We start from the raw sequence: 23,187 nt of genomic DNA on the forward strand, positions 1-23,187 counted from the left end.
GGCTTTTAAGCACCACATTCCTCTTCCATTCCCTTGGCACTTCTCCCTCCCAGCTACAATACTTCCTTTCCTCCACCCCTCCCTCCTGTCTTCTCCATGTTCCTCTTACCCATTGCATACAGACAACTGCTTATCCCAGTCACACAGCAGTAGCTCTCTCTCTCTCTCTCTCTCTCTCTCTCTCTCTCTGTGTGTGTGTGTGGTGTGTGTGTGTGTGTGTGTGTGTGTGTGTGTGTGTGTGTGTGTCAGGTTTTTTTTTTTTTTAATAAGTTAGCTCCGAGAGGGACACTGTCCTAAAGTTTAGTGATGATTTCAGTCTTGTTTATGAACCTGTCAACCAATCTACAAATCATCAATAATCCCCTTATTATTTGTTTACGAACTAACAGACATGGTATATAGATTTGGGGGAAACATAATTAGCCAAAATAATTGTTCATGAGAGAGACAAGTAAAGTAAATGATTCTGGGGTAGAGGATTAGAACTTGGGATAGTAAATAATGAGCTGCTGGAATTACATATCAGTTACCAGTTCTATATCATGTTTACCAAGAGAATAAGCTGCTGGTCCAAATGATTTGTCTGTCACTACTTATTCTCATCAATCATTAAGCAATATTCTTGCATGTATGCCATGCAAAACTACCAAGGTCACACACAGAGATGGGAAAGAAGGTCTAAGGATTTATGTTTATGGGTGTCATAGAAACTGTGTGTGAAGATGAATGTTATTTTGCATGGTAAGGGAAGGATTTATGATGGTCATGCTCACTTTGTGGCATCACACACACAAAGAGAATATTGAAAAGAAACTGAAAACAAGGGAATAAGAGAGTGTGGGGGGTGAAACTGCACTTTTCATTCTACTTCTTATTTTTCTTCCTGTATCCATCTTTATTTCTCACATTGTTCACATATTATGTGTGGACTGAAGCTGGCTCAGTGCTTACCAATATACTATCTTGGATCTCCTCTCTCTCTGATACATTTACCTTCATGTCCATTTCCCTTTGTCCTCACGAGAAATGGGTCTCTTTCATCCTGTGGTTTGAGTGAGCTACTCCTGATTTCTAATTTTTCACAGTGAAATAACTTTTAAAAATGTCTAAATAAATAACTGAATTCCCTGCTAGGTTGCATTTTAATTTATTTGAATGCTAGGTTGCATTTTAATTTATTTGAACACAAAATTGATTTATCATTCTATGATGCAATTCAAGGAACATACGAGATCTGTTCAAAAAATTCTGGAACATTTATGCCAATGGTGTGTTGGAGCGAAATGCAGTTGTCATCTCTGCGCATGCCTGTGTCTAATGTGTAACTGCCATAAGTTTCAGTGCTGTTTGCCTATTAGTTATTGTTCAGTGCTGTACTGAGTAGAATGTTGTGTCGCACCGTTTGTGAATTTTGAGATGGCAGAGTAGAGGAGCAATGCCTCTGAATTAAATTTTGTATGTTAAATTTTGCGTGAAACTCAATAAATTCTTTACTGAGATGATGCCCCAAATGATGCAGGAAGCTTATGGTGATGAGTGCTTAAGCCATACATGATGTAACAAATAGTTCACATGATTTAAAAATGGCCGGACGAAAGTTAAAGATGACCCTCATTCAGGACGCCCTTTGACATCTACTGATGACTCTCATGTCAAGAACATCAATGAAACTGTGCACGCCAATCGAAGACAGACTGTCCGAGACATTGCAAAAGCATGTAATATTTTAGTTGTATCATGTCATGAAACCCTGATACAGCATTTTGGAATGCATTGTGCTGCCACCAAGTTCATCCCATAGCTCATGTGTCAAGACCAGAAGGACCTTCACCTCGAAACCTACGAATTGCTTTTGGATTGCACAAATGAGCAAGAGATGTTTCTTAAGAAAATCATAACTGCTGATGAAACATGGGTCTACAAAAATTTGCAGACAACCCAGCAAGTGGCATACCAAGACTGCTTGTGGAAGTGGAAACAACATTAGGAGCAGTGTATCAATTTTGGAGGATAGTATTTCAAAGGAAACCATGCACAATAAGTAAAGGGTAAGCATAAGAAAAATTTTATGGACAAAGTTCCAGAACTTTTTGGACAGACCTCGTATGTGCGAACATAGTTATAAGAAAGGATATGGTGAACACATTGTCAATATGATATTTAGCCACAAACAAAGAGTCATCTTACTTAATGTACTGGAAGAAAGTGAAATCTATGCTAACTTGAAAAATAACTGTGAGAACTCATTTAAAGAAAATGCATATCAAACACAACTGAATTCCATCATGCTGCCCATTTTGATATTTTGAAAGACTTGCTCCTAACAGAGTCAAAATTTGGTTCCTACCATAAGCCTCCATCCTTATTCCACTAGTTGCTTGCTAATGATGACATCCACACAGCCCACCAACAGAAATTTTAATATCATAGTTTACTGACAAAAATTTTTCTTCTGAAAAAAAGTATGAACAACACATATTTTGCATGCCACAAAAGATGATGACATTTGTGGAGAACAAACAGCTCATGCACATGAATCAATATGGGATCCTCAAGTGCTGATCATATGAAACCAAGCACACACTGTTCATTAATGAGGTGAAGAGATTCTACAAAATGGAGGCAAGGTTGACAGTATCGTTCCAGAGAGCCTTTAAAGCAGTTTTAAATCATCATTTAGCAAACAAGATACATACTTATAGAATATTCCAACAGATATGCAATAGCAAAATCAAGCAACAGCACATCTTTCTTTTCATGAAGATATAGTCAGAAGTAAAAAAATAATGTTCAGTATACCTCAATGAATCAAAATATGATTGTTGTCACTAATGCCATGTATATAAGAATGGTGAGATAATTTTTGCACCTCTCTAAGCCTGTTTGCAGTAACACAGTTGTTACAAAATGTAGGAAGACTTTCAGATCAGCACTTAGCACAAATGCTAGAAGCTGATTCTCAACACACATGTGCATTAGTAGATGGCAGGAACCAATGTCTATAGTATGTGATCAGTAATATGTTGACACTGCATTTACAGCAGAGGCAAAGACTAACTGATTCCCCTTCATACAAGTTCTTAACTACTGATATTTCCACAGTTATTAGAACAGATGTTTTATATATCTATTTAAAAATGTTTTGTCAATCTTTTCCGAGATATTCAACAATATCTTTATAACCACAAAAATTTTATGACAGGTACATAAGATTTAAATACATTATTTGAATTTAATGGTTTTATGGCATATCAGTCTACTAAAAATGCTAATTTCAAGAGACTCCTGGTATACCTGGAATGTTTTGAATCTGTTCCATCAAATGGAGCTCAACAACATACAGGACATGCAAAATTACCACTGGCAAGCAAGATAAATTTAGTTATGTGACTCTCTCAATCAAATTTCATTAACTTAGTAGCAAGAAAGCTTCACAATGTATTTCAAGAGATCACTTGCAAGCATACATACCCGCATGGCTTCTCCAACTTCAACCAGCAGCGCATAAGCAGCAGTCCGACAACGTTCATTTATGTCTTTACAGCAAAGGACAGCTTCTGGTATCACTTGCTCAACAAGTTCATTGTCAGGATCCCCAAGTTCTCTCATCAAATGTATAAGACACCGTAGCCGAGGCTACAAACAGAGATACATGAAATGGTGAGTTTCCCTAAGGTAAAAGTTCTCCACATAATGTTTTATAACCAAAAGCAGCTGGTGGACTAATGCTGCAACACTGAACTGATGTTGTTACAGTAAAATCTTACATCTATGTACACATGCACTTGTAGTCTGGCTAACTTATCATAGTCTCCACAATGGGGAGGCACTTTCTTAGGGTGTATAAGTCATCAGTTACTCATCCACATTCGCTGGTACATATTCCACTCCAGGCACATCCCCTTTGGCAATGCATATCTAGTCATCACTACACAAGTCTGTGCATCTATACAGCTGCTCTTCATTTGCAAAGTGAACAGTGGACATACTATTAAATCATAATCTGTTATCAGACCTTCTGTAGTGAGGAATGACATCATTTCACTGGGACGATAGACGACAGAGTGATACAGACTGCTGAGAATGCTGGTGCACTATGAGACTCAATGTGCACCCGCATCCACAGCAGTCAGTATTACTCTGTCATGTATCATCAGCGAGCTCACACACTTTTACAACCGTACTATGCACAATTACACACGTCACGCAACTTTTGTATCATGAGATGAGGACAGTGTATCCAGATTTGTTGTAAATGCACTCCAAAATGAGCCATGTCTCAAACTAGTAGTGCTGAAGAAAGTACATTTTAAAAATACAGCCTGATGTGAAATTTAGCAAGTTAGAATTTAATCTATGTTTTCTGCTCCCAAGAACAACAAATTTTTTTCACTTTTTCACTCTATACTTATTGCAGCTGTATACATAATAAGTAATATGTACACTTATATTTCAATGGTTTATATTTATATTACTGACAACAATTATGCAAATGGTTTTATTAGAGGCCTGAGTAATTAAAAGTTATGGCTAACTGAAGCTGCAACAACGGCATATCACTAAAAAATATTTTGAGCAGCTTGACAGCATAGGAGGTACTGTTCCCTCTCATTCAAAAGCAGATACTCTCAACTTTTTGAGAAAATATACTGAATTACCTAAAATTAATCTGCAAGATTCTGAACTTTGATGACATAATTTTATTGCCGTAATTTTTTTGAATTGGACAACACATCTCACGAATTAATTCAGTCAGTAATTAAGATTTTGAATAATGTAGAATCATAAAACATTTATCTTAAGACGGATGCCATACTCATAAATAGAAGCTTTCAGATGATGCATGTATAATATTGCTCCCTATACTTTTGTGAATTATTAACCTGAAACACTTTTCTTACGACAAGCAAACAGTTAAGTCTTAGAGCACATGAGCACATACAGAATAATAAACTCTAACCTAGCCAAACTAGAAAGCATTAACAAGTTTCAGAAATATCATATTCTTACACCTGTCTTTAAATAGCCACCTCTCCCCCAAAATTGCCAGTCATGGATTGGAAAGCACTCTGTTAACATCTCCATGTCAAATCTAATTAGTGATCACAAGTGGTTATATTGGTTACAGCAAAAGTCTGCGACCAGATAACTGCAGTGTCACATCATGATGGTGGTTCACATTAAAGCCGGTAACAGTTTAACAAGATTATAACACTTCCGTGAAAATTTACATTTTGGTACAGCATAAAAAAAAACTAAGTTATACCATATATCTATCATTTATAACACTATCCAGGCTCTTTAGTCAGCATGCTAACTTTAAAGTGCTAATATTCTACTAAAACTATTTTCTGGGAAATATTATTACACTTGGTGATCAGATTAAAAACTACTTTGTGTGCATCGTTACTTCATGTTTCTGTCGCTGTACATTACGCCACGGTGAAACTGAACAAATGCTGTGACTTTGGTAAGTGGTTTGATGAGTTTTCTTCCATATGTGTCTGAAAAGGAATAAATACATGTCTTTTTACCCGTATAAACGGTGATCTGTAAAACTGGAACTGCCAATCAACAACAGTGCAAATGAAGTGTGATGACCTACTATTAAAATTCATTTATTGTTTGGTCAACCACATTTCACACAATCTTTCATAACAACAGTTTCCAGTTACATTTTTTTCAGTGTAGCAAGATATGGGACTTCAAGATACGTAAAAACCAGGTGCAACTTCAAAATTCATGCAAGGGGATTGTTACAAGTGGAATTATGTCTTTCCTCAAATTTACTGAGGCTGTGGTGCCCACCCAAAAGAAAACGATTGATGTTCTTTGGTTATCAGCCAATATATTCTTAGCGCCCTACACAGCTGGTGGGTGTTATCTATTAAATCTTCACTGAGGCACACTCATAACACCAGTTGTATCATTATGAGTATGTGCACGAGTTATTTGTCCACCTCCTGCTGGTACTGAGGAGAAGTGAAGTTGCTTGGATCTAGGATGGGTGCGAGCAGGTGGGGATGTCACATGGCTGTTCCAGGCAAGATTAGGTGCAGAGACAAGGAACACGTGACCAGAAACAGGTTAATTCCGGTATTGGGAATTTTGACACTTAAAGAGACCAGACAACGCACCAAAAAAGGGCAGAGTGTCAAACAAGTTGAAAGATGGCTCCGTACAACTCTCTGAGAATCTATGATAATTTACAGTCAAGTGCTAAAGAAAACCTGAATAGAATTTGAAGCCATTTACCTATTTTTTTTTTTTTTAAGTTTGTGACTGGTAGCAGTAATTTTTTTAAAAAAAGGCTTTTACATAAAACCTGTATACATCTGTGCTCTCAGAAAAATGAGGCGCATCCAATGACACAACAATATTTCAGCGAAAACAATCAGTTTTTGAAAAAGTAATGTATAAATTTTATGTGTGTGTTCTTATCCTGCTGCTTGGGGAGTAGATTTTTTTAAATCTACAACAGTACTTCAGTATCTTTAAAACTACAGAAGTTAATATTTCACAACGAATAAACATTTTCATTATGAACCTCTAAATTAAGAACTTCTAACAACTTCACGCAATTTCACCGTTTGATATATCAGATGATAGCATTGCACTGTAGCTATTAGCTATCATCTTTGAAAGCTACATATAGGTATCTACTTTATTTCCTGATTTGTTGTGTGTTTATATCTTTTCATTATGCAAACGTTTGTCAGAACATCGTATCCTCCACAATTACGCAGTAAATGAATACAGCATGAATACCTCACATATTGTGATACTTGTGTAGTTATTTAATGAACAGTTTGCTGTTTTGCCAGTAACTTTACTTAAATGCTGATTGCAAGTGCTATTAAAAAATCTACGTTAATTTACAAGTGGTCAATCGCGTGCGTTACTGGACACCACAACTGAAAAGATAACTGTAAGATGCTTCTCTCAAGAGGGCATAAGTAACTGTTTGAACAATATTTAACAAAAATTCACTATCATTTAACATGAGCACATTTGCACAAGAATATTGGCTTATTTATTTACAGACAAACCTTTATTTATATTTATTTTGAATGGGCCTGGGTGTGACTGAGTGTTTATAACATTTCTTTATTTAAATATTGTTGTAATATATTAGATTAGTCTGGGAAGTGGTAAAGTTGAGTCAAATGATGTCTGTAGAACTCAAGATAGATGTAGTTTTGGTGGGGACAGCCTTCAGCCAATGGAAAAGCAGACAGTAGTGGCAAACTACGGAAGTCAAGTGGAGCCAGGGACTTTTTCAAATGAAAATTTCAAGGGAGTGATTCTGGAGACTTTTATGTGAGTTCTGAAAGGAGGCAGACCTGCCTGTGGTAATGAGTGGCATTCGAACATGGAGGTGCTTTATTCTGGGTGGTGAATGGCCACTACCATACTTTAACTTCTGAAGGTACTTTATATTTTGAGAGGCCTGAATGTGCTCCAGAGTAGGACTCTAACTTCTTCCACTTGTATTACAGAACAGGGTAGATGGAGTATGAGTTACTATTCTTTGTATCATATGTGATAGTTTGTAAATCATCAGGTTGAGCTCTTAACGTTTTTGAGCTGGTGAATATATTGTGTATTGCGATTATGAAATAATGTGGCATAACTCCTCTTGATGATTCACATGAAGAACCTAACAAAACTGCAGCCACAGACAAGAACGTTGAGAAGCTGTGTAACATGGTATTGGATGATTAAATAGTTAATATGATGTATTTTGAAATGTATTTGCAAAAGCAAATTTGAGCAGCTTTACTTTAAATAGTTATGCAGACACAGCATAGACTAGCATCAAGCGCTGCATCAGTCTCATCTTAAGACTGAAGACAACGACGATGACGACAACAGCAACATTTTAAAATAGAAGCTTAGAAACTGCACACTTTTGTTTGAGCAACTTACCAATGATAAACGGTTTTTGTTGTTGTTGTTGTTATGGTCTTCAGTCCAGAGACTGGTTTGATGCATCTATCCATGCTACCCTATCCTGTCCAAGCTTCTCCATCTCTGAGTAACTACTGCAACCTACATCCTTCTGAATCTTCTTAGTGTATTCACCCCTTTGTCTTCCTCTATGATTTATAACCTCCACGCTTCCCACCAATACTAAATTGGTGATCCCTTGATGCCTCAGAACATTTCCTACCACCTGATCCCTTCTTCTAGTCAGGTTGTGCCACAAATTTCTCTTCTCCCCAAATCTGTTCAGTTCCTCATCATTAGTTACGTGATCTACCCATCTCATCTTCAGCATTCTTCTGTAGCACCACATTTCAAAAGCTTCTATTCTCTTCTTTTCTAAACTGTTTACCGTCCATGTTTCACTTCCATACATGGCTACACTCCATACAAATACTTCCAGAAACGACTTCCGGACAATTAAAAACTATACGATGTTAACAAATTTTTCTTCTTCAGAAACACTTTCCTTGCCATTGCGAGTCTACATTTTATATCCTCTCTATTTTGACCATCATCAGTTATTTTGCTCCCCAAACAGCAAAACTCATCCTTTACTTTAAGTGACTCATTTCCTAATCTAATTCCCTCAGCGTCACCTGATTTAATGCAACTACATTCCATTATCCTTAATTTGGTTTTGTTGATTTTCATCTTATATCCTCCTTTCAAGATACTGTTCATTCCATTCAACTGCTCTTCCAGGTCCTTTGCTATCTCTGACGGAATTACAATGTCATCGGCAAACCCCAAAGTTTTTCTTTCTTCTCCATGACTTTTAATTCCTACTCTGAATTTTTCTTTTGTTTTCTTCACTTCTTGCTCAATATACAGAGTGAATAACATCGAGGATAGACTACAACCCTGTCTCATTCCATTTCCAACCAATGCTTCCCTTTCATGCCCCTCGACTCTTATAACTGCAATCTGGTTTCTGTACAAATTGTAAATAGCCTTTTGCTCCCTGTATTTGACTCCTGTCACCTTCAGTATTCCAGTCAACACTGTCAAAAGCTTTCTTTAAGTCTACAAATGCTAGAAAAGTAGGTTTGTCTTTCCTTAATCTATCTTCTAATATAAGCCGTAGGGTCAGTACTGCCTCGCGTGTTCCAAAATTTCTACGGAATCCAAACTGATCTGCCCCGAGGTCGGCTTCTACCAATTTTTCCATTCGCCTGGACAGAATTTGTACCAGTATTTTGCAGCTGTGACTTATTAAACTGATAGTTCAGTAATTTTCACACCTGTCAACATCTGCTTTCTTTGGGATTGGAATTGTTATATTCTTCTTTAAGTCTGGGGGTATTTTGCCTGTCTCATACATCTTGCTCACCAGATGGTAGAGTTTTGTCATGGTTGGCTCTCCCAAGGCTATCAGTTCTAATGGAATGCTGTCTACCCCTGTGGCCCTGTTTCAACTTAGATCTTTCAGTGCTCTGTCAAATTCTTCGCACAGTATCGTATCTCATTCATTTCATCTTCATCTACACTCCAGGAAATTGAAATAAGAACACCGTGAATTCATTGTCCCAGGAAGGGGAAACTTTATTGACACATTCCTGGGGTCAGATACATCACATGATCACACTGACAGAACCACAGGCACATAGACACAGGCAACAGAGCATGCACAATGTCGGCACTAGTACAGTGTATATCCACCTTTCGCAGCAATGCAGGCTGCTATTCTCCCATGGAGACGATCGTAGAGATGCTGGATGTAGTCCTGTGGAACGGCTTGCCATGCCATTTCCACCTGGCGCCTTAGTTGGACCAGCGTTCGTGCTGGACGTGCAGACCGCGTGAGACGACGCTTCATCCAGTCCCAAACATGCTCAATGGGGGACAGATCCGGAGATCTTGTTGGCCAGGGTAGTTGACATACACCTTCTAGAGCACGTTGGGTGGCACGGGATACAACGGACGTGCATTGTCCTGTTGGAACAGCAAGTTCCCTTGCCGGTCTAGGAATGGTAGAACGATGGGTTCGATGACGGTTTGGATGTACCGTGCACTATTCAGTGTCCCCTCGACGATCACCAGTGGTGTACGGCCAGTGTAGGAGATCGCTCCCCACACCATGATGCCAGGTGTTGGCCCTGTGTGCCTCGGTCGTATGCAGTCCTGATTGTGGCGCTCACCTGCACGGCGCCAAACACGCATACGACCATCATTGGCACCAAGGCAGAAGCGACTCTCATCGCTGAAGACGACACGTCTCCATTCGTCCCTCCATTCACGCCTGTCGCGACACCACTGGAGGCGGGCTGCACGATGTTGGGGCGTGAGCGGAAGACGGCCTAACGGTGTGCGGGACCGTAGCCCAGCTTCATGGAGACGGTTGCGAATGGTCCTCGCCGATACCCCAGGAGCAACAGTGTCCCTAATTTGCTGGGAAGTGGCGGTGCGGTCCCCTACGGCACTGCGTAGGATCCTACGGTCTTGGCGTGCATCCGTGCGTCGCTGCGGTCCGGTCCCAGGTCGACGGGCACGTGCGCCTTCCGCCGACCACTGGTGACAACATCGATGTACTGTGGAGACCTCACGCCCCACGTGTTGAGCAATTCGGCAGTACGTCCACCCGGCCTCCCGTATGCCCACTATACGCCCTCGCTCAAAGTCCGTCAACTGCACATACGGTTCACGTCCACGCTGTCGCGGCATGCTACCAGTGTTAAAGACTGCGATGGAGCGCCGTATGCCACGGCAAACTGGCTGACACTGACGGCGGCGGTGCACAAATGCTGCGCAGCTAGCGCCATTCGACGGCCAACACCGCGGGTCCTGGTGTGTCCGCTGTGCCGTGCGTGTGATCATTGCTTGTACAGCCCTCTCGCAGTGTCCAGAGCAAATATGGTGGGTCTGACACACCGGTGTCAATGTGTTCTTTTTTCCATTTCCAGGAGTGTATGTCCTCTTCCATTTCCACAATATTACCCTCACGTACATCAATGGTGGATGCGAATAAATGGCTTGCAGAACTAATCCAATTCTGCAGTGGGAATAGAATAAGAAACATGGCTATGTAACAATATCATGGATATGCTGAGAACCGATTCATTGCTGGTACTTATTGATTTTAAATATAATAAGTTACTGGCATTGTAAAGGCTTCACGTGCCACGGGAGAAATGATCTTTCAATGCCAGTTTATACTTCTTAAAAAGATTCTTTCAGAGGGTTAAGTATACTGGTTATACATTTCAAATTCAGAATGCTGAAATCTCATGGAAATACTATGAGGGTAGGTGGAGAGTTCAAGCACTGACATAGGATGTTGTTTGTAACAACAAAAAAATGTTTTGTTATGTTTAAGTAGTGGAAGAATTTTGTTTATACAGCTTTTAAAGTTTTCTTTAGGTTGTGCTCCACAACTTAAGAAGACACACTTTTAGCTGCACCACCAAAAGCTGCTAAAACTATCAGACTGCAACTAGCTTCGACTATTTATGTCATCATCTGACATAATTTAAGTACAAAATATGGTACACACAATTTAAATCATCAAGTCTGCTAGATGGTTACTTAAAATGCGAAAACTAGTTGCAGCATAACAACATTTTTAGCAGTTTTGATGGTATACATAAGAATTTTTTTGAGTAGTTGTGTGGGATGTGTTTCATTCATACTGAACTGGAAAACTGATCCATAAAAATTATTTCATTTTGAAAGTTTAATGCCTACAGAAATTTATAATATAATGTTGGTGAAGGTTTATAAGGAGTAGGCACCTTCATTTTAAAAAGTTATGAAATGTGAGGTGAAATTAAAATGCGGCATAACTTCCCTTGATGATGATTCACATGAAGAACCTAACAAAACTGCAGCCACAGACAAAAACATTGAGAAGGTGTGTAACATGGTATTGGATGACTAAATAGTTGATATGATAGGCACATCATTGTATTGTATAGTTTACTACAGGAATTAACAAAAAAAAATATGATGAATTTTTTGAATATTGAACAAAAGCAAATATCAGAGCGAGTTTATCAGCAAGGTTAGACAGTTATATGTGACTTCCTACTAAAAACAAAATAACCATTAACGCTGTGGGTGAATGTGAAGACCCTGGATATGAAGGCAGGAAATAAACCTTCAGTCGATTTATCTGAAAACTACTGCTGCCTTTGTTTTTTATCGATCACCTCATGGAGGTTGAGGCAATAACCGGCAAATATTACGTAAGTCTTCTTGAACAACTGGATGGAAAAATTATAAATAAGACCTGAATTTCAACACCAAAAAAGTACATTTCCTTGAGAGAAAATATGTACCCATGAGGTGCTTCAGCCAAAAATCACAGATCTGAAATAGAAATTATTAGTACATACTCACTATTCTCCAGATTGGCATTCTTTGGCACCCATCTACTCCCTTGTATAACAAATTTCTTAGCAAGAAAACATCGTGTGAAAATAATTTTTTTGTGTAATTTTCAGCTCCAGGCCATACAAATATTTGTGTGACCTGAATCAGAAAAGTATAATACAATAATTATGTCAGTACATGGTCTTGTGTATTCCTTAGGAAATGTGCCTAGCCTATGAAAATCCAGTGAAGACTTTATGGTATCTAGGGGTACCCAACCAGAATTGCCTGCCTGAGGAGGAGAGTCTACACACTGGAAGAATGTTGGACATTAGAGTGCTGACTTTAAATATTTCACTGACAGGCTACGAACTTTTCATCTCATCTTCACTGAATGCCCTATGACAAAACAACTTGGTGAAGTTAATAAAGCAGTACATTACCATACCACCGAATTTAGATACATTTTATTACATTACATTTATCGTTTTCCACGGATCCCTTGGAGAGGAGTCTCTGGGATGTGGAAAGAGTCCAAATTTTTTTATTTTTTAATTCAGATACATGGATATTATACAATTCTAATGCAGGGAGAGTTATGAGCTATAATCTTTGTGAAGATATTAATCGATGGAGTAGGAGGAGTTGGCCAACAGGAAGTTCTTTAATTCACTTTGAAACCGAACTTTATCACTTACAAGACCTTTGATATGCTCTGGTAAGTTATTGAATATATGAGTACCCATGTATTTGACTCCTTTCTGTACTAATGTTAAGCTTTTATAATCTTTATACAGACTGTTTTTGGTTCTGGTATTATAATCATGGTTTGCACTATTTTGTGTAAAAAGAGACATGTTGGAAATGACAAAGAACATCAATAAGTATATGTACTGAGAAGTATTAGAATACCAAGTTTCTTAAAGAGTCTCTGCATAATGATCTAGGACTGACACCAGAAATAATTTTAATGACTCTTTTCTGAATTTTGAAAATGTTCTCTCTGTGAGAGGATTTTCCCCAAAAGATGATTCCATAACTCATTAGTGAATGGGAGCAGGCTGAATAAACTAACTTCTTCATTTTGAAATCACCTATTTCTGCTATCATGTGTACTGCAAATGTAGCTGAACTAAGGCATTTCATTAAGTCTAGAATGTAAGTTTTCCAATTTAGGTTGAGGTCAATTTGTAGCCCTAAAAATTTGACACTGTCTACAGCTTAATTTCATGGTTTTAATACATTATACTTATAGGGTCTGGTATTCTTTGTGAGGTACTAAACTGTATGTACTGGGCCTTGTCAAAATTCAGTGACAATCCATCTGCTGTGAACCACCCATTGATACTTACAAATATTTCATTAGCTGATTGCTCAGGGAGATCACGGGTACTGTTTTTTTATACTAAATCATCCTTTACTTCAAGTGAATTACATGGACCTGCTGTCATAACATTTCTTACCAACTGCATAAGGAACGATTTGTGTTATATATAGGGCATTCAGTGTTATACCGCAAGTGAAGTAACACAATAACAATGGGTTACCTTCCACGGAAATATTTCTGTATGAACATTCAAAGTAACAACTGCAAATTTGCTCTTTTATACACAAATCCATTGTACTGTATGGCCCATGAAAATCTAACCTGTTTCATATTAAAGAAATGCATAAGTAAAAAGTACTATTCTGCCAATAACCACAAGATACAATAAATCAAACTGAATGACTTACCCCTTTGCTTGATGGAGCAGACTTTGAAAGTGAGGTAATCAAAAGTGCCTTCAAATCTGATAAATTTTCTTTCACAAACTTTTGGCAGCTTTCAGATTTACTGCTGCACAGTTCTTCCAACAACCTGCATTATTAAAAAATTATGTGAGAAATATACTGACAACTAAGACATTATAATGACACAGCCTGGCAGTTTCAACACTACACAAATGAGTACTGACAAAAGACTATCTACAAAAAGAGCTAATAAATGAAGGAAACATCATGTACAAAATTGTTAAGGCTTTCGTGGCCACTTGTTGACAAACTGCCTATTGGCTTCTGTCTCGGTTTCTTCGGCCGACGTTCATCTAATGATTTTTCTGACGTTTCGCCAGCACTAGTGGCTGGCATTGTCAAAGCTTCACCCTCCACTGCCGGCGGTGAACTGGAGGCGAGCTCGCGGCCGCAGACTATATGTACCTGGCGCGCCAACGTCCGAGGGCTTCTCCGCGGTCATTTCCGGTGCGGTTCTCCTCTTGCTACCTGCGACAGTCGTTCGCTGCAGTACGGGAAGCCAGGATCCGTTTACCTTAAGGCTTTCCTCTTTCTTGTTGGAACTGTTCGCGTGTTTTTGGATTTCTACAGCTTCTCTGAACAAGCGCGTGTGATAGTGCTCCTCTACAGCCAGAACTTCCGTGTCGGCGAATTTTATTACGTGGTCGGTCTCATTCAGTGCGTGCTCTGCCACGGACGATTTCTCCACCTCCCCCAACCTGCAATGTCGCTTATGCTCTTTGATCCTGGTGTTAATGGATCGTCCAGTCATTCCGACATAAACTTTTCCGCATGTGCAAGGTATACGGTATATTCCCGACATTGCAAGTGGGTCTCTTTTCTCCTTCGCCGATCTAAGACACTCTTTGATCTTCCTTGTCAGTTTGAAAATTGTCTTTACGCCGTGTTTGCGCAATATACGGCCGATTCTGTCCGTCACTCTGGGAATGTATGGCAGGAAGGCCTTACCCGACATTTCTTTTTCTGGTTCCTTACTTCGCCGAGTGTTTGGCTCTGTTACACTTCTAATGTAATTTGTGGAGTACCCATCGAATCAAGCATTTTGTGCTCAGCAGTGTATTGTGCCACTGGGAGATCAACTCAGTTTTTGGCCACAGTGTAGCAGTGGCTATTCATTCCGGTGGTCAGCTAGGTGGTAATCACACCTCAGGGTGTATACACAGACATGGGAAAAAAAAAGAGATTTCCTGGTTAAAACACACACTTTTTCCCAGATGGAATTACTTCAACCAGATGAAAATACATTTTTTTACGTGTTAAGCAACAGTACACATTCCGTCAGAGCTGTAAAATCTATCAGTCCTTTGAATGGCAGGGGTCTTATACTGGCGTAGGATTTTCCGGCACTTTACGAAACAAAATCCAGCAAAGAACAACGTGTTTTGGAAAGATCTTTGATGCCCAACAATATGTACACTACTTATTTTTGAATTGTGAAAGTAGATACACAAATTCCACCAATTACAGCACAGTAGCTTCTGCAGCTCTGAAATAGAGATTGTGTTGAGGATGCACTTTTGTCAGCCAATCATAGCTCATGTCATGTGATCTCGCCAGCCAATGACAGCACATATTCAGAGTCTATGACACATTATATAATCAACCAATGGCAACTTCACAGTTAAGCGGTGCAACCACAGAAGAGGAAAAGTTTATGATTTAAATTAACATAAGTACAGTACAGCTTCCAGTAAAGTTAAACTTTCACATATAATACTGGGTGTCCACAATTTTTTGCTGTTTTTTCTCCAAGGGGGTGGTTAGGCAGGAACCTAAGAGCGCTTCGAAAACTAACCTGCTGTATTTGGTGTAATTTGTACTTCTACTTTCGTCTTACATAAACATGTAGTTCAAATGCCAATGTGAATCATAGATCATTCCAAAATGTGTTGGTTTTTCCTGAATTTCATTTGCTAAAGTGCTTGGAAGTATAAAACCTGTAACCTTTCCATAAGCCATTTTTCACCAACACATGTTATTTAATTTTGTGATCATGGATGCAGTGGATTTAGGAGAACCTTTACAAAGTAAAGTTTATACTTAGCTGTAGCTGGTGTCATGTTTTCTTGAAGAGGGATGCAATAACTTTTACATTGTTTTTATTCAAAACTCTGAGTATACTGTACAATATTTAAACACCCACTGGCGTAAGGCTGCAAGCAATCACAGGAAGGTCTATGGATTTTTGCAAGCATTCTGCATTCTACCTGACTGGGACTGGAGTGGCAACAAAGGATGGGACAGAATCGGAGTAGTCACAATGGCAGCTGGTCTAAGCAAAGTGATCCAGTGACTGGATGAAGGGGGAAGAGAGACCACTGCGAGCTGAGATGGTGAGGTGAGGCGAGGTGAGCAAGCCAGAAATCTGGCACATGCAACACAAGCCATCACTTACAGCAGCCAACATCGTTACACCTCTGCTCAAAAACCCAATACAATGAAATGCCATAATCATACAGCCAATGTTAATGTGATTAAACACAAATAAAACAATTACCGTTTATACACCCAATGCCAAAAAATATAACTTGGTATATGTAAAAAAAGGTCGAGACAGTATTTAGAGGAAAATACTAGCTGGCATGGGGAAATGCAAAACCATAACATACTTAAGTTGGTCAATAATTAATGACGAAAAGTCTGGAGTAAGAGTCTTGAAGAAGTGTTTTTTGGACCAAGTAGCTTATTCTTGAGATGACCTTTGACTGCCGTGTAGCTAGCACATTTCAGGTTGTTATTGTGCTCTAGCTTTGTAACAAATATTTGCAGATATGGAGGCAGTTACTAGAGTGCAGACTGAAACATCTAGTTTCTTCAGCCATCGGATCATGCACAACTTCAAGTGCAACAGTTCCAATTTCTGGTCCAAAAAACACAGAGCTGTTTTGGCACAGAAATCCTTAAATAGGTTTTACAAGGCACATAAAAACTGAATTATCACCCAGAGTGTTTCCTTTACTGTGGACTTGATTAGCTAGAAAAATATGGAGACGGGGACTGCACTTGTTGTAATGATTCCACACTACTTTGTGTGCCTTGTCCAGATTAGTTTTTCTTTCTTCATTTGAGTCTCTGTTATGTCTGCTCATTTGTAGTGTTTCACCAAGATGTTTGAAGTTTACTGGTTTGTAAATCGTGCCGTACTTTGTGTTCAAATATGAGAGTTTCTTTGTGATCATAAACTGCGTCTTTTCATAAGAGATCTATAGTCCAGTTTTGGATGCGATTTCATGTATTTTTTCAATAGCTTCTTTTGTTTAAGTTTATACCTTTCAAGACAATCGCCAAATTGTCTCCAAAAGCCAGGCGTTTAATCTGTAGGTTTCCTAAGGTTATCATCTGTTGTGATATTTCCCATTCTTTTACTACCTTACCTAACACTAGATTGAACAGGAGAGGTGAGAGGCAATAGCCTTGTCAGATACAGTGCAACTTTCAAAGGGCTCCGAGTTCCCCACAGAACTTTACTTTGGAGTCATGTTGGTCAAGGTTTGCTCTATGATAGTTCATGGTTTGTTGTCTACTTTGTGTTCGGCGAGAATTCTGAAGAGACTTTTCTGGTCGGGAGAGTTGTATGCCTTTTTGAAGTCGACAAAGGTAATGATCAGGTTCTGTTCGTGTTGTAAAATCATTTTCAAGTTCCAAATTTGTTCCGCACAAGACCGCCCATTACGGAAGCCCGCAAGTGGTTTCTAGTCTGTTTAGTAAAGCTTTAGAGAGAATCTTGTATTTGACCGGTAGTAGGGTCTTGTAACTGATAGTTTCTAAAAGGGCCAACAAACGCAGCACTACTAATAATTTCATAATTAATGCTGACTGTTGCTTGACAGGGACAGGGTTGTCAAACCTGCCTCGCTTGTATTTCAAATCACCCATTCTGTCAGTAGCCAATCAGTGTGGTCGGCTCAACTGATGATTTCAGTTCTGCTGACATGTGGAGCAAAGTTCTATTAACTGACAATGCAGGTAATGGTAATTTGCATCACATTTTATCATGCATAGTAACGAGGCATAACCTTACTTACATCTATCTTCCTCTCTCCCCAATAAAGGTTGCCCACCAAAAATCACTGCAACACTGGCATGTTGATTAGTTTTCAAGACAGCTTGCTTTCAGATCCAGCATTCAATGACCGGTTGGTGAAAGTACCCGCAGACCTTTATAGTGTTTAATGTGGATTATGTCTAGGGACCCTCATTAACACCCGTTCTATGGGAAGATTGGCTCTTACAAGTCACATGACAAAATCCAAGCAGCACATAGCGAAAACAGCTGCCATGAGAAGCACAGCAAGTTTGAATGTCTACTCATGACCAATAGTGATGACTTCAATCCAGCAGGCAGATTCTACTTCCACTATCACATCTGCGGATTCAGCCGGACCAACACTGACGTTGGCAGCTCCAATTTTTGCGCCTCCACAGAAGGACCTCATTGCAACTTCAAAGCCCAGAGATAAACTGAGAGGACTTGATTGGATGACAATAACGGATGAAGTAACAAAGGTGGAGATATTGTGGTGTTTGGAATGCATCGTTTCACACAGGTCACTTCATTGTTCTGTGACTGACATGTTATTTTTCCCCACAATGTCCCCTGACAGTGAAGTGGCCAAGAGCATGCGTTTACACAAAAGACAAAATCAGTAATACCAGGCAATATGGACCACCTCTATTTTTTGAGTCTGAAGTTAAAGCTGACCTCGTAAATACATCACAGATTGTTGTTTATTTTGATAAATTCTTGAACAAGGAGTGCAAAAGAATACAGCTGAATATTCAAGTGGATTATTGGGACAAAAAAATATCTAGTGTGCATTCGTTACTACGCATCGGCTTTTCTAGGCAGTTTGACAGCAGCTAAGCTACTCAAGTTCTTCAAGAAAAAACTTTTACAAGTATCGATGATTGGCCCTAATGTCAACCTTGCTTTCTTAAGGGAAATTAAAATTTTTAGAATGAAATTGATGGGGTAAAGACAGTTTTATTGGAAACTGGAAAGTATGGGCTTCACGTTGTTCACAGTGCCTTCAAGTCCCCAATACAGGAAACACAATGGAGGCTAATTCAGTTTTTATGTGCCTTTTACAATTTTTAAAGGATGTCCCTGCCAGAAGAGCTATGTATATTTTGACAACGAAATCAGAACTGTTTCCTTTAAAGTTTTGTGTGATCTGATGGTTGTACAATGTGGAAGTTGCTGAGCAAGCTTTAGCAATGCTTCGTTTCTGTGAATATTTGTTGCAAAACTGTAAGGAAAAAAAAAAGTGCTAACTACAAGGTAGTAGAAGATCACCTCAAGGATAAGCTACTCGGTCCGAAAACTGCCTTTTTCAAGACTCTTGCTGGAGACTTGACACCTTTCCTAAAGGATTTCCAATCCAATTGACCACTAGCCCCATTCCTGCACTCTTCTTTGACAGAAGAGAATGGAGACAACGATGACACGGTTTGTCTAGCTGATAAACATCTCACTGTCAATTAATTTGTACAAAGAATCCAATCTTCTGGGTGTGAACTACGTCAAAAATGAGCTTAGGAATTGCAAGTCTCTCACAGCCTTTGAAATTGCTCAGTGCCAGAATGAATTGCAAGTCTCTCACAGCCTTTGAAATTGCTCAGTGCCAGAACGAATGCAGATTGATGGAGAAACCTTCCCTACACTTTAGGTTGACAAAAGCTATTAGCTGCTTTGATCCCACCATAGGATGCAGGGAGGCCAGCCCCAAACGATTTCATTCCTTTCTACAGATTTTGGTGGAGAGCAATTGGATGAATGCTGGATGTGCTGATAAAGCAGAAGCTACTGTTGTAAAGAAGAAATGCAAGACAAAATTCGGAACATTCAACGAAAAGGAGGAATGGCTTGATGAGTTCTAGATGAAAAGTCTGAAGAACCAGAATGCCACAAGCTGCAGAAGGCAATATAAATTATGCTCACTTTGTCGCAAGGGCAAGCAGCTGTTGAGCAAGGATTCTCTGTGAACAAAGAGTGCCCCTTCGAGAATATGAGAGAAGAATCTGTAGTGAGTAGAAAATTCACGTACGACACAGTCAAGACACACAGTGGAGTCCAGCGAGTATCTATAATGAAGTCCCTTATACACTCTGTAAGAAACTCATGAGATTGATATGCTGAAGACTTCAAGAAGCGAAATGATGAGGAGTCCAGGGAAAAGGATGATCTGACTAATAGGAAGATTGTTGACACAGAAATCAGAGAGCTTAATGAGCAGAAGGCAAAACTTAAGGGGACCATTCAAAACACTCAGACAGAGCAAGAATCTATTACGAAAAGAATCAATGCTCTTGTAAAAAGCTCCAAGTGAGCTAGTCTCCAAAGTCAATCCCTGAACTACAGTATCTGTTGTTAAACTAAAGTACTTACTCCTATATTATTTGTAGTATCGTCTAATAATAATTAAAATGTTTCTATAACAAAATGTTTTTAAAACAAATGAATATGAAAGAGTTCTTTACTTTAAACTGCAAACTCCCAAAGATGTTTAAATATACATTTCAAACAGTAACTTTCGTGATTAAAAAATGATTGGAAAATAAAACAAATTTACGAAATTAAGTATTAAAACAAAGCAAGACCAGAGCCAAAATTTAGAATGGACAAAACATTTTATGGAAAAATCTCTTTTATTATTCTAAAATGAAAGAAAGTAACTGAACGTATTTTAACAATGATTAAACTGCAAGTTTTTGTATTTAAATAAAAATAATAATATAAAAAAAATCAGAAAAATTGTGGAATGAAAGATGTAAAAGACATACTTGTCCCGATTGAAAGCAAATTTTAGAGCGGTGAATACAGTAGCTGCATTTGATGCAGGTTTTTGCTCTAAAACTGGTCTAATTTCATTCGAGAGCAAGGTACGGACACACCCCACTATCTGACACTTGGCTGGTGTTGCCTTCTGTCTTCTATTTGTAGCATTACTTAGAAAGAAGTAGTAGCAAACATTAGAGCTGTTTGGAGAAGATACAAACTGGCAAAACAAATAGAAAAGAAGTGAACTGGTATTACTCTAACTGCAACACATCTCTCTACACCCCAGAACACTTCAGCTTTTCCACAGAAAAGTCAACAATGTGCGACATTGCTCAATAACTCATTACGCACTCTTTTTTTTTTACTTTTTGCCATCGTCATTGCATAATTTTTAAACCATGAAAGAACAAAAATAAATATGAAAACTAACTTTGAAGCTTGGTCTTTTTCTTAGCGTGTGTTAGTCTTTGAGACATATCAAACATATATGCGCCAGTAAAATTTTAAATAATGACACAAATGGCTTGTCTTCTGGGCCCACAATTTTTGAAATGGCTGATCCTCAAAGTGTTAAGTTTTGAATGAGAGTTAAGCCCTTCGTGATTAAATGCATTGCACATTCTGAAACTAACATAATTCATCTTGCATGGAAATTTACTTTGAAAGTAATGCTTCTTAGGCCACTTTTCACTTTTCATAATATTTTCCTGTGACCTGTTAGAAATGTAAACAATTGTGATGTCATGCTCATCGAATGCGTGTTTGTTGTTACGAAGTACTGCATAGTCTTCGCCCTAAAGGGTCAATACAAATGAAGTGGTCCAATAAAAATTAAGTTGGTTGATTGACCATTTTTAAATTGTTTAATTTTTATATGTGATTATCCTATAATTGAGAAGTTCAAAATAGTTTTTAAAAAATTTTACCTTTCACCTTTACCGAAAGGCGGCCATTTTCGTTTGTAAGTGCGTGACAATGTTTCAGTTTAGAGACATTACCTAAAATATGTATATCTCTGCACTGGGTTAAGTTACAACATTGCAATTGTCATGATTGTTTTTAGAAAAGTGTCCGCTACAACATTGTCTATTACACAAAATACCCTAAATTCAAAAATTACCTCCAAACTTTGGTATCCAAATTTTCAAAAATCCATTTTTTAGGCCCAAAAATAACAAATAATGAGTGATTTATTAGAGTCTATTTTTTTCCTATAGTTGGATATTATACACTACTTGCCTCATATAGAGCAAGAACGCTTACAAATGTTTCCTTAATTTTTTTATGAATTTTTGAAATTTGAAAATTTCCATTTTTTATTAAACTTGAGGTTAGATATCTCAGGTGGGACTGAATATAAAAATATGATTTTTTCACAGTTTGTACACCTATATGATAGCAATGTACTGTAAATATTTCAACATTGATATCTGACTATGAACAAAGATATGAATTTTTGAAACTGAGGAAATAATTCACATTACTCTACAACTTATCTTATGGCTGTTGCCTATCCATGTGTGATATTGGTGGGATATAATCAATTATTATTGAAGTAAGGTACTGAATTATATACCAAAAGTGGAAACATCCCTGAATTTTACATTTATATTATTTTGATATACTTAAAATAAATATTTTCAATTAACATCCTTCGAGATGCGACTGTTCTAAACCTGGTGGTGAATGTTAAGAACACTTATTTCTTCAATACAGCTTCTGTGATATAGTATAAGACCTCCCAGTTGCTGTGGTAAATTCAAGCACTGAAAGTTTCCTTAAAACATTTTTCATTGGTATCGAAACTTTGTCACTAGTAGATTTCGTGAACGATGTTCTTGGGCCAGCAGGGTGCTAAAAATGCACAAAAACATCATTGTTTTCCTAACTTATTATTTCAATCTCTGCAAGCCACCATCATACACACATGCCACTATGTCATTCAACGTTAAAGATAGAGATGTAATTCTACTGACACAATGATCCTCGTAAATTTCGGTTTCTGATGTTACATAGCAACGAACTAAGTTTTCTGCAATGCCAAGGAATTTGTGGAAATGCCTTGTTCCTTTTATTGCTATACAGTTTTCAATCTCGTTTGAAGTGTTGTTTTCATATGCAGAACCACTTCTTCTTTCTTGATCAGAAAATAGTTAATTCCTGTAATATTATCCTTGCAAAAGACATACATGTCATGTATTGCAAGAATTTGGTCTATGGTTGGTCTTTGTAGGCTGGCTTTACTTACTTCACATTTTGTTGTACCTCCTACTCTATCACATGCCTTTTTACCATGGCAAGATGCAAAAAAGTGCCAT

At 38.3% G+C, this 23,187-nt stretch overlaps 1 protein-coding gene across 1 annotated transcript in view; it reads right to left on the bottom strand.

Annotated features, from left to right (window-relative positions):
• Positions 1-23,187, bottom strand: part of LOC126253626 (RRP12-like protein) — a 161,412-nt gene that overhangs the window by 34,221 nt on the left and 104,004 nt on the right. Inside the window, exons 14-15 of the mRNA XM_049955103.1 lie at positions 14,032-14,155; positions 3,472-3,636 (exon numbers count right to left, since the gene is read on the bottom strand). Coding sequence (XP_049811060.1) covers positions 3,472-3,636; positions 14,032-14,155 — 289 coding nt within the window. The remainder of the gene's footprint in view (positions 1-3,471; positions 3,637-14,031; positions 14,156-23,187) is intronic.

Source organism: Schistocerca nitens, chromosome 4 (genome assembly GCF_023898315.1).
Source record: "Schistocerca nitens isolate TAMUIC-IGC-003100 chromosome 4, iqSchNite1.1, whole genome shotgun sequence".
Lineage (NCBI taxonomy): Eukaryota > Metazoa > Arthropoda > Insecta > Orthoptera > Acrididae > Schistocerca > Schistocerca nitens.